Source organism: Epinephelus moara, chromosome 8 (assembly GCF_006386435.1).
Source record: "Epinephelus moara isolate mb chromosome 8, YSFRI_EMoa_1.0, whole genome shotgun sequence".
NCBI classification, from domain to species: Eukaryota; Metazoa; Chordata; class Actinopteri; order Perciformes; family Serranidae; genus Epinephelus; species Epinephelus moara.
Genome location: NC_065513.1, coordinates 19,464,868 through 19,477,196, shown reverse-complemented (window position 1 = coordinate 19,477,196; position 12,329 = coordinate 19,464,868). Strand labels below are relative to the sequence as shown.

General features: G+C 40.8%; 1 protein-coding gene across 1 annotated transcript in view; it reads left to right on the top strand.

The window, feature by feature from the left end:
- Positions 1-10,204: 10,204 nt before the first annotated feature.
- vcana (versican a) overlaps positions 10,205-12,329 on the top strand; it is a 40,230-nt gene continuing 38,105 nt past the window's right edge. The window contains exons 1-2 of the mRNA XM_050050753.1: positions 10,205-10,462; positions 12,033-12,096. Of these exons, the coding sequence (XP_049906710.1) occupies positions 12,033-12,096 (64 nt within the window). The 5' untranslated portion in view covers positions 10,205-10,462. The remainder of the gene's footprint in view (positions 10,463-12,032; positions 12,097-12,329) is intronic.

Below are 12,329 nucleotides of genomic sequence, written 5' to 3'. Positions count from 1 at the left end.
TTAACAATTTCAAAACTCATCTTTATCCAGTGATTTCTTTTTAAAACTCAGAAATATGAGTTTTATTGCACCAGTCATGTCAGACTGCATTATCTGTTACTCCTTTTGCTCACAGTGGGCAGTACCGCTGTTTCTGCTGGGGGCGGCACACATATGGAAGTAAAGCAGTGGGCAGGCTGTTTAAAGCTGAGGGAATATATTTCAGGGCAATACAAAACCAGCAGTGAGCCTTCCTGCTGGACCACTTTGAATTAAATGTGTAAGCTTCTGATCTGTGTGTAAACCAGGTGTGAGACCCAAGAGCTAGGTCATACATATTAACAGTACACATACATTTGACTCCTTGCACAGCCTCTATCTAATATTATAGTCAACATATACAAAAACTTTCCAGATGTTGAATACCATTGATGGTGTGCTAAAGTATACAGTGTAAGGTGCATCCACTGCTTACACATATACCATAAAAGCCACATATACTGCATGCTACAGGTGAAACTTAACTCAGTGGCTGAACCAAACCAAAATCCCCACACCACATTTAGTGCAGACGTGTCTTCCAGTCACTGAGTCTTTTCTGCAGTGGTCTGTAAGTTTTGCCAGTGGCAAAGAGTATCCGCTTTGTTTCAACCTAGTCATTAAAACAGCCTTTTGATCATTACAAATAACGAGTGGTTTCTCTAGAGATGCTGGTGCAAACTGATTGGCCTCATTATTTGAATTAAACCAAATGTTCTGCAGGTTTTTAAAGAGGATGGTAGTTGAACATTTAGTGTGTGGTAATGACAACCCGACTGCACTGTGCTCCAGGCAGACTTTCTCTTTTTTCACATTGTGGAGTAGTTTGTAATTTTCTTGCGAAAGGCTCTACATAAATATGCAATTCTTTTTCTTCTCAAGTAATTCATGCATAGATAAAACTATTCATCCAAGCTTTAACGATAACATTTACCACTGTTTTTTTATTACCCTTTAAAGTGGAAACAGACAGCTTTCCCTCGCTAGTGTTTCCAAGTATTAGTGTTGGGGCCACTGTCGCAAAGACAACTGCTTTCTGTTGTCCTCAGAGCCTGGCATATAAAACAGTTATATCTGGGTTTCAATTATAAATGGCATCACACTTACAGTAAAGCATTTACAAACAACAAAGGGAGCACAGGTAAATGGCGAAAAATGTGAGAGGAAAAACACTGTCCTCTGCATCATTGGTTCCTAACTGGTCCAGCCACAGAGTCCAGATTTCTCCTTAGTCGTTAGTTCAAGGTCCACACAGCATCATACTTGCAGTTGGCCATGTCGTCAAAAAGAGGTCCCTTACTCCTCACTCTGCAGCAGGAAACAGCACTTCAAAATTAAAGCTCTGTGCCGGAAATTCGAAAAATAAAGTGCATTTTCCTTACAAACTTGACACGTTTGTGAGTCACTTGCGGTCCATTGAGAATGCGACCTGTAACCCACCAGTTGGGAACCACTGCTCTAAGTATCAACCACAGCAAACAAACCTGAAACTAAACCTCGTGTTGCCCACTTGCTACCATGGCAGCTCTGATGACGTCACTTAGGTGGGAAAGTACCACTATCAGAACGAAGCAAACAAACTTGTAATGTAATAGACCGGCAAATGTATTACATAACGATGGGGGCTTTCTAATGTACATTGATACTCTGTGGTAACTGGGGATGGCTACCAATAACTGTCAAGTTGCGCAATGGATGACACACTTCCTTTGTGCTGTAAATCAAGCCTTAAATTTCCCAGGGGATTGTACCAGTGGCTGACAATGGTGTCATTATTCTATAGCCATTACATTGTGCAATCAACGTTTACTTCATTATGATAAGTTAAAGCACAAAATGTGTCTATTTTCCCATTGAATAAAAAAAGGCTGCTGAAAATGAATTGTGATGTTTGCAAGTGTGCTGGTAGCTTGTGTCACCGTCACATATTTTTTAAATGTTTTTACATCTGCGAGCGCTGCTCATAAATATACAGTAATGTATAGTGACCACTAAGCCACTTTAAATGTCAGTGTATATGCCACCCAAGTATTTTAATTGATGACCGAAACAGATTTTTATTGCAGCTTTACCAAAACATCCTTTAAAATGGTAATTGGAACCAAAGAAACCAAAATGACTTTCTACAGTTGACTTGATTTTCTCTCATGGCTGGGAATGCATTATGTGATTATCCCGGCTTCCTCTTGGTCAGGGACCAAAGGATCGACAGGCCGTCCACATTGCCTTCTCTCGTGTATAGGCCTAATTGCTGCCTGGTTTAATAACTGACTGTCTCATACACCCATTTTTTTTCTGTGGTTGAAGTACAGTAAGAGGCATGACTCCTTTGGGAATTCTTACCATAGGGACTTACGCAAATAGATCACATATTTTTGAATACTTCGGTGTTAAATTGTCAAATATGACACAAACTTCATGTGAAATATTGTAAGCCGGAGTCCCCAGAGGTCATGTATAGGGTGATTACAGCAGAAGGGATGAGGTTAGAGAATTAAATGGTTCCCACAATTCTGCATTATGTTAACTGCAATTGGCAAAGATCTGTGACGTGGGAATGGTCTGGTTCTGGTTATCATCGCTCCCACTCCCACCCACCACCACCTCTCTCCCTCTCTCACTCACTTCCTCTGTCTTTGTTCCTCTGCCATCCTTTCAGATTAAAGTGGTTTGCTAAAAGGTGGCAGATGCGGTGATTCATGAGGTTCCAGTCGGCTGGGCCTCTCAAACAGTCACCATCAGAGCTCGATCCTTTCAACGCTGAGGTTTGGGTTGGGTGGTTGAATAACAATCTGATGAAATCTTGTAATCAATTTGCCAGAGTTTCACAGAAAAATGTGTTTACGTGTATTACATTTTACAGGCAGGCCTTGTTGTCCTAATGATTCAGCCTCACCACAGCTCATGTGCAGTGACTTACCTCTCACTTCTCAGGGTGACGGTTTATGTACTTTAAACGGATCTGTGTTACATTTTACCTGTGCTTATTGAATTGACTTGGAGACACAGAGACCTTGTCAACCTGCAAGTTGATCTTCACTAGGATCCAATGTACTGATTCTGTAGTGGAGCTGGTGTAGGAAATAGAGACTTTGGCCTAATTCCAATACATCCCTTGCCTCTACCACTTAGCCCTTACCCCTCTGTTGTACATGTTCATGTTTAGAGGTAGGGTGCCCAACTCTTGTTGGAATAGAGGGGTAGGGCGAAGTGCTAGGGCTACATGGCCCTCCAAACTGAAGTTTTTAAGAGGCACACTTCAAACCAAGTGTTATGAGAAATCATTGTCAAGATGGCTGTATGAGCAACAAAATAAACCCACTAATGTATTTTCTTTGTTTATAAAGATTAAAAAACTATGATAACCAACAAATTTTCTTAGTTTAATGTCGTTTTAATGTATTTTGGTCCTTCTTTATATAACAAACATAACAAAATAAATTGCTAGCATGCTGAGGTCTTGGTAGCAAACTAGCCAGCTAGCTAATGTTAACTTACATCGTTATTGATGATTTGTAAGTGACAATCCTTAGATTTAACTCGATACTCGCCATTGATGAGATTTTCCATCATTTATGACTCAACGCTTTCCCGCCATTGACAAGATATTCAAGAAGACAAGAAGATCCGCTGCAAACCGTAAGAAGATGTTTACAGAAATGTAGCAGCTTGTAAACTGCACGAAAATGCCGGTGCCAATGGAAAAAGTTTATGGCTGTGCAAGCCGTGGAGATGCTGATGGAGTCAGACTCTGACATTTCCTGTTTTGATCAACATTCTGAATCCGATTTGGACGAAGAAGCAAACAAGTTTGGTGGCACGAAACAGGGATCTCCATGACAGTGCCCGTGAAAGACCACCACAGAGGACAACAGAACGCTGAGCAATCACTGAACGTGGCAATGTGTTCCGCTATACCTTTGAAGAGAATATTGTTTTCGTTAATTCAATTCAAACTGAAGAAAGGAAATGAGAAAAAAAATGTAAATGTGAAATTGATTTTATACTTGAAAGTGTCTGTCTTTGACAAAAAAAATCTTTGATAAAAAAGGAATGGCACAGTGGTATGGTGGTTAGTTCAGGGTTCCTGGTTCGATCCCAGGAGGGAGCCCTTCTGTGTGGAGTTTACATGTTCTCCACGTCAGTGTGGGTTTTCTCTGGGTACTCCGGCTTCCTCCCACACTCCAAAGACATGCAGGTTAATTGGTGACTCTAAATTACCCGCAGGTGTGAATGTCAGTGTGAATGGTTGTCTGTCTCTATGTGTTAGCCCTGTGAAAGTCTGGCAACCTGTCCAGGGTGTACCCTGCCTCTCGCCCAATGTCAGCTGGGATAGGCTCCAGCCCCCCTGCGACCCTCAAGAGGATAAGTGGTTACGAAAATGGATGGATGAAAAAACAGAAGGTCTCTTATTTAGTCTCATGTAGATACTGTTTACATATTCATAGAACAAATTATTCTGTGGATCTTAAAAGATTAGTAAATATGATCAAAAATGCTGCCGTTGGCTGGCAACTTAAAAATTATATTCTGGTGGGGAAAGTGTTGACTAAAGACCAGCAGCAAAGTTGCTGCACTTGTTACCGCTCCTCTATTATTGGTGCAGATTGGCAGGGTAGGAGCACGGTTTGCTAACGTCAGCCTACAGAGCACTGCTAGTTGCCTTGTAATGAAGCAGTGTTTCTTCTTATGTCATGACTTGTTTGATTGATAGTGTGAAACTTAAGCTGTTGATGAATCATGAGCGTCCTGACAACCACAAAAGGATGCCTTTAGCTCAGGCAAGAGAAATCTCCATATTCACAATGTCCAGCAATACTTGTTGCGTCTGTTGATGTAAATCCCAGAATACTGATAGTGTATCAGGGTCTTGAAGGGTTAGCCGGATAGGCAAGGTGGCACTCGAAAACAAGAAGTAGGGGTAAAAATATCAATTGAGATTGATCTGGTTTTGTAGCATATGGAGTTTGCCAAAACCACAGGACTGAAGAGTAGAGCAGGGTTCCCAGAAGTCTTTGAAGGCAATCTTTTTTTTTTTTAATTTAAGGGGAGGTAAAAAAGTAGACGAGTCATCGAAAGTGCTTCAATTTATATATTTTGTGCAAGAATAGAAATTTCCTGTCTCTATTGCCCAACTTACACACTATATATTGTTTTGCTGTGCTGTGTTAGAGAAAGCAAGACACCACATACACTGTCATCACTGTAACACAGCATGAATGAGAAGTGTTTATCCATTTAAGTCCCTCTCTCTCTGTAATTGTTTACTTTGAGCTTCAGTAAAGCCTGCTAGTTCTCGTTATGTAAATCCTCAGTTGTAACAGCAATAAACCTTGACTCAAAGTATGTCTAGTTAAGTCCTTGAATCCGAGGGAAATGGGGCCTGAAAAGTCCTTTAGTTTGATGTTTGACAAGGTTTTGGAGCCCTGGTAAAGAAATGTGAGGTTGTAAAGACAGAAGAGTGGAGATAAAAAAAAGAAGCACCAGATTAATAAAGAAATAAAAGGTAGAGCAGGTTGCTGGCTCTCGCTAGAGGTACTTATTAGTGGACAGCGGGGCAAACCTGTCCCTGTAACACCTGTCAAATGGACTGACGGTCCACCAGCTGTCACCGCCATGACTGATACCTGCCTGTTGATTGACACCTGGCACAGAGGACTACAGACAGTTGTACCACCGGTGCAGTCGTCCTCACAATGACAGTGTGAAGCTTTTCTTTCTTTTTTTCTTTCAGTTGTTCTTAGGATGTTCAGACATTCTCACTCTGATCTCGTCACATATTGACGTCTGGGTTATGGACTTTCCACGTCCAGATACGACTTGCAAAGTACCCTGGGTGCGTTGGTTGTTGACGTTCTGGGACACTGTGTCAGGTTCTGACTGTTACATGCATTGTCTTCTTTCAAGATACACTTTCGTTTTCACAGGAAATTTACAACACTGTACAACACCACGAACTGACGTTTTTTTCCTTCAACAACAAAAACGTGGTTAGGTTTAGACAACAAAAGGAAGTGGTTAGGTTTAGGAAAACACACAGGGTTTGGCTTTAGAATCTTACGGGACGCAAACACTACTCTCTTGGGTGAAGGTCTGTGCTTGTTAGACCCATCCGCCACCCCTCCCACCTGCCCCATTCGGACTTTCGCTGCCTTAACTTTCGTCCTTGTCCGGCCACGTTTCCCCCTGACGCAGCTGGACACCGCTCAACTATAAGCGCAACCGGCTGCGTATCATGCTGACGTTAAAGGACGCCTTTTTTCATTGGTTTCTGACGCCTTCAAGAAAGTCACTGCCCAAGCACTTCGGAGTAAAACTTGGCTCATTCAGCTGATTGTATTCCTATTATAACACAGTTCATATTTTACTGTAACACTGCCAAGTCTAAAATTCTTGATGTAAAACACGTTAGACTTGACAAGCAAGGTTAGGTGCCATCCGTTTTGTGTCGATGTACCTAACATTTTCCTTTGGGACATGAAAAACCAATAAGACAACATTACATTTCAGATTTCATTGACCATCAGCACAGAAACAGTCTGTAATTGAACCTGGCTGATTTATTACCTCGCCAATTAGACTGCTCATCTTTATGTTGGCCCGTATATGAATAGAAATTGCGGAGGAGAAATCTTTCATATGCAGTTTTTAGTATTTGACCTTTTTACCCTCAGTTCAAGTTTAATATTACTATCTTTTGCTGTTTGTTTTAACTTATTATTATTGGTTTACTGTTAATAATGTACACTCAGCTTACTGCTAATGCCACCTTTATTATTAGAGTTTATTATCATAAACTTTCTTTGTCACAATCTTATAATAACCACATTTTAGGGCTCAATGCCACAAAATGAATATTAGATGATATATCTTATCTCTGTCCCCCTCAAATACTAATTCCAGCATCAGCCTCACAAATCCCAAATCAGTCTGACTGTAGCTTGTGTGCACAGTTAATTATTAATCAGACTTCCATTACGGTACTTCTTCTTCAGACAATATCCCTAAATATGGTTTTGGAAAAAACAAGCAAAACCTGATTTCGGTCCTAATAAACATGATTAAAATCAGTTCCTGTGCTGTCGCTCACCTCGCTTGGCCTCTTACTAAAGCTGCATGGATCAGCTTTGGTGGTCTGGGCCTCCACACTTGGCTCCAAAGGATCAAGGTTCCTGTCTGTCCAGAGGCAACTTCATTTTCCCACATTTTCTGCTCTAAACAGGGTTTTACTCACAAAACACACACAACACACACACAAGCTTGTTTCACTGCACCTTGGGAAATCACAGCAAGCTGTTTTTCTCTCTGCATGTCACCGGTTTGGCTTACGTTTGACACTGGAATTGTACATCTTATTTTACATCATTATTTATTAATTTTGTTTATTTATAAAGCAGCAAATATTTTTGCAAATATATCAGGTGATGTCACCGTGTAAATATTGGATGAATACCTTTTACAGCACCGAAAAAACATCCCATTCTGGATGGAAATTATTTGGCATGTTATCAATAAAAAAAAAAAAAAATCGGAGCAGCTTTGGCCTCCAGCAAGTGAGTTTCAGTTAGACACATCCCTCAGGGTCAGAGAAATTTGATGCTCCTTTTATGCTGTCTGAGGTGGCATGGGGCCGGAGGTAGACCACCTTTATAGGTCATGTGATATGTGGGTCATCTTGGGGCCCGCACAGCAGATCACCAGGATCAAACACTCTTTGATTGGCTCTTTGACTCATTGATTTATGGGTAGTGAAAGGCAACAGGAGTTCCACCGTTACACATACAGTAGGGATGTTTTACACGGTAGTCGGTGACTTGCAGCTTTTAAGTTAACGATGACTCAGTTAAGGAGGTAAGGTAGTAAAATGATTAAATGATTCCCGTAACTCTAAAACGGAGTACTTGTTAATTATGGCGAGGTCAGGTGGCAAATTCCACCCAAAATCAGGTCAGTTTGAGCTCTTTGTCAAGTCTTTAAGTATAAAACCTGTTTCCTGGAGCTGTGACTTCTGAACGCAATCTGTCTTTGTCAGAGTTAGTGATTGCGATACGTGCACCTTTGTGCTCCTCTGCATGCACAGAGTACAAACATGTCTCAAACCGCTTTTGATCACGATGTGTTCATGTCATTTTCCAATTGTCTAATGGAGACCTAATGCCACACTAAGTGGCAGGTTGTACATGCCAGATAGGAAATGAGTCAAAATTGACAAGCTGTTATCTCCAGCCTTTCCTTTCCGTCTCACCCAGCACTGCTCTCGTCTCTTCTCTCTCTCAGAGTCCTGCTGTCCAGACCAGTCCAGCCTTGCAGCGGAGAGATGTATTGTGGGTAACCGGTGCAAAGCCCCTGAGATGATTACAATGCACGCAGGTATGGAAAAGGCACCTACAACTTTTTTTTTTACAAGGGCCCTGGGGCTTCAAGGGCCATCTTCTGTGCTAGAGGCTTATCACCTCTGCTCCGACTCTCAGCTGGCGTGAACGCCTTCAGAAGGCAACACCATGATTTTGAACAATTAGTGTGTCCCGCTGGACTCGGCAGCCAGACCTGCACATCAGTTTGATTCACATGCAGAAGCCTGTATGTCTCTCAGGCTGTCATTAGGGGACACTATAAACATGGTGCCATCATATAACCTCATATAACCTCACCTAACAGTGAGCTGTTAGATAAAGGCTCCTTTGCCAAGTATGATGGTGGAAAAAAATATTTTTCCCATCATTCTTGAAATGAACTAAGCTGAGATTAATCTTGATTAGTTTATGCACTGAACAAATTGAGTCAATAATTTTTGACAAGTGCCATTTGCTATGCAGTATTACCACACAGTTACTGTATTGTGTTATTGTAAACCAAATGATAGCAAAATTTCACACAGCTAGTTATACATTTTCAATCTTACAGAGTGCCCAGAATATTTAGTAGGCCTATTCAAGCATGGGTAAGTCTACTTTTGAATATTTTATTTAAGGTAAGTAAATTGTCATTGGCACATAGAGAATTCCTCATGCACTGAAGCCCCAACATAGATCATCATCAGATCACCAGGATCCTTAAAGTCGGTGAAACTGGTTGCTATACCTCAGAGAAATTTAAAAAATATATACATACTACATAAGCAATGTTTGCACTGAACACCATTTTGCCTTTTCCCATAGATAAACTACAAATCGGATTTTTCTGTGTCATTGTTTTTTGTCTCACTAATAATGTAGACTTTAACTCTTTATCAGGCACATTCAGATTAGTTGTTGTCCTGTTAAGACAAACCGGAAGAGACACGTCTCATCCCACACTGCTGGGAGTTATAATCACTGCCAGGCAAAAGATTACCTACCACAAACACATGCACACACGCCCTCACGCACACACAGACACACAACTCCCTCAGCTAAGCCCTCCTACCTATGTAGCAGTAGCCAATCGTAGTGATTATTAGGCAAGAGTTGATAAACTGTGGTCCAGCCTCTCCCCCGTGTGGAAAAGCCAACAATTAACAGTCAGGTAGTCGTGTTAATCAGAGAGCACCCATTTTCATTTTAGATTAACTCTATTTTTCTTCACACAAACTTCATGATAAAAACACTCAACCACATTCTTGTTGCAACTTATTCTAACTTTGATATTATTATTTTTTTCCCTGTCCCAAACTGTCCAGAGTGGCTGGATGGGAAGCACTCCCTCATATTATTGACAGAAATGTGTTGTTGGAACAAACAGTCGGCTGTGACTCAAATTCAACCAGAGACATGTCTGCACCACCCCGTTTCCATTGCGCACACTTGGAGACGATTGGTGCGCCCTGCACAGGGCATCAACAAGAAACCTAACCATCAGAGGTTGTTGATTATATTTGTAGCTCATATAGCAAGCCATATAACGGTATAATATATAATGACACACTTATGATAAAGGTTTGTGTTTGGCATCAGTCATTTCTCATGTGGAAACATCAGATTTGGAACTTGTCTGGAGTGAAGACGCACTCACTCTAAAATGACATATTACCTGCACAAATGAGCCACGTGATTTCGGATCAGTCTGATTGGATGAGAGTACACCTTTCAGGCACAGGACCAAATTAAGTCCCCCCCGCCCTCCTCTCCAAGGTGTCTCATTCACTTTTCAGATGGGCACTCTGCCCCTCCTCTCTGACACTGACGAAATAACAGTGTGCGTTAGGCAAAATTGAACTTGTTGCTTGCCAGCACTTCACGGTTTCTGTCGCTCCGTTCAGGACCAGGATCATCCCGAGGTGGGACCCTGCAACTCTGGAGCATCAAGAGGAAGAGAAAGGCGCACCGGGGAGATAAGTGCTGCTGCGCCGACTTGGAGTGGACATATTTGGGCACTTTTTACGCACCCATGTTACGCACTGGGACTAACTGGATTTAAGGACATATATCGATATTTGTGTATTTTATGGAATGAAACACATGTCAACGTAAGTATTTTTCATTTTTGTTTTTTTATTCAGTCTGAAATGAACTATGATTTGAGATTATTGCTGTAAACCAGATAACTTGCAATTGATGCAATAATTGGTTGAGTGTTTTCTAAATATATTACATTATGATATAGAGGCACATAAACAAATAAATATATTTCGGTTAACTTGGCAGTCTAGAAATTGTTTAACATGGTCGCACCCAGTGATGCCGTGTTGTCCTCAGATAACCTACACTGTTGCTGCCGAGTGAGGCAAGTGAATTTCCGAAGTCTGCCCCGCGAATCGGGGATTACTCCACAGTTTAAGTGGCAAATTAACACTTTACAATTTAAATTTTGATTATTTAATACCATATTAGTCGTATTTCTTTTGAACAAGCAACAGGTGTTTCTGTGGAGGAAAGAAAAAAGGAAAAAAGTCACCGAAACGGCACCGAAGCAAAAAGTTTTCAGTCAGCTCCTAACTTTATGACAAAATCAGCATTTTAATTCCCATAGCAGATATTTATTGTTGAGCATCTCCGAGTTGCACATAAAGGACCACTGGCTCCAAAAATCTGCTATCAATTACACGCCAGTGAGATGCTTTAGTGCTCTTTCTTTGAATGAATCTTTTTTTCGATTTCCTAGAAACCCTTCTGCCACTGCCTGCAGTTTACGCACACCTCTCCTCCAGTATAAAAGATACTTTTACATAAATCTGAAACACACATGCAGTAGCAGATGCAGCATTATTAAACCTGGGCATCCTTCTCTTACTGTCTCCCCAATCATTTTATTTACTTTCCATTAGGGTGGGTCCGCTGACTTGGGATAGACTAAGTCACAATCACAGACTCCACACCAAAATATTTTGATCTTTTGTCATCACCCATTGCCATTATATAGAGTGAGTGTCTCGTTTTAATGGAGTACAACAGTTTGCAGCTCACACTGCGACCCACCACTTGTGTTTATACAGTGGGGTGGAAATGAGGACAGGGGGCTCACTGCTGCTGTCCTCCTGTCTCCAGAAGCTCTGCAGTCCGACCCCACAGGAGGTTTTACCTCAAATCAATGAAAACACAAGCTTGGGTCATTAATTATTGCTATTATTTATTTATTTATTTGCATCCACGTCTTATCTCCAATAGTAACAAATGAAAATCTGTGTCCAGTGAATGCATTATCACAGGTAAATGTGATGTCCTTTGCATTTAAGAGCTTTTTAAAGTGTTAGCATATTTTTAATTTGTTGTATTATTAACTATAGTAGAAAAAAATCTTTATAAAAGTTTATTTATATTGGTAAAAGTTAAGATTATGTATGTATTTATTAAATAAAGGATGGAAGTCTGTATATTTAATATTTATTTTTGCAATTTTCAGATTAAGAATAGGTGTTACACCGTTTAATTCTTCTCTAGCCTGTACATGACTGAAAAGATCTTTATACTTATCTTTGTTACTGAAAAATGTATGTGGATGCACAAAATAAATAGAAATTAAATGTAAAAGAAATACCATAAAATGTAAAGACCTTGTATGAGTTGTTTCCTAATGCACATTTTTAATTTTTCCCACAGATGATACAACATATAAAGTATATCCTGTGGTTATACTGTCTCTGTGAAGCTGCAACTGTGACAGGTAAGTTTTGAATGAGTAAATGCCTCCCTCCTCCTCCTCCCCAACTCTCCCTGTCTGTCTTAATTTCTTTATCTCCCTCCCTCTCTCCCTTTCCCTCACTTATTCTCGTACCCTGTCCATCTCAGTAAGTTCCGCCAAAGTAAAGTCATTTGACATGTTCACATTCAGCTGGCGTCCGTACTCTACGGCTTATCTGCAGCAAACTGACTGATGTGTCAACGGTGCCTCGCAGC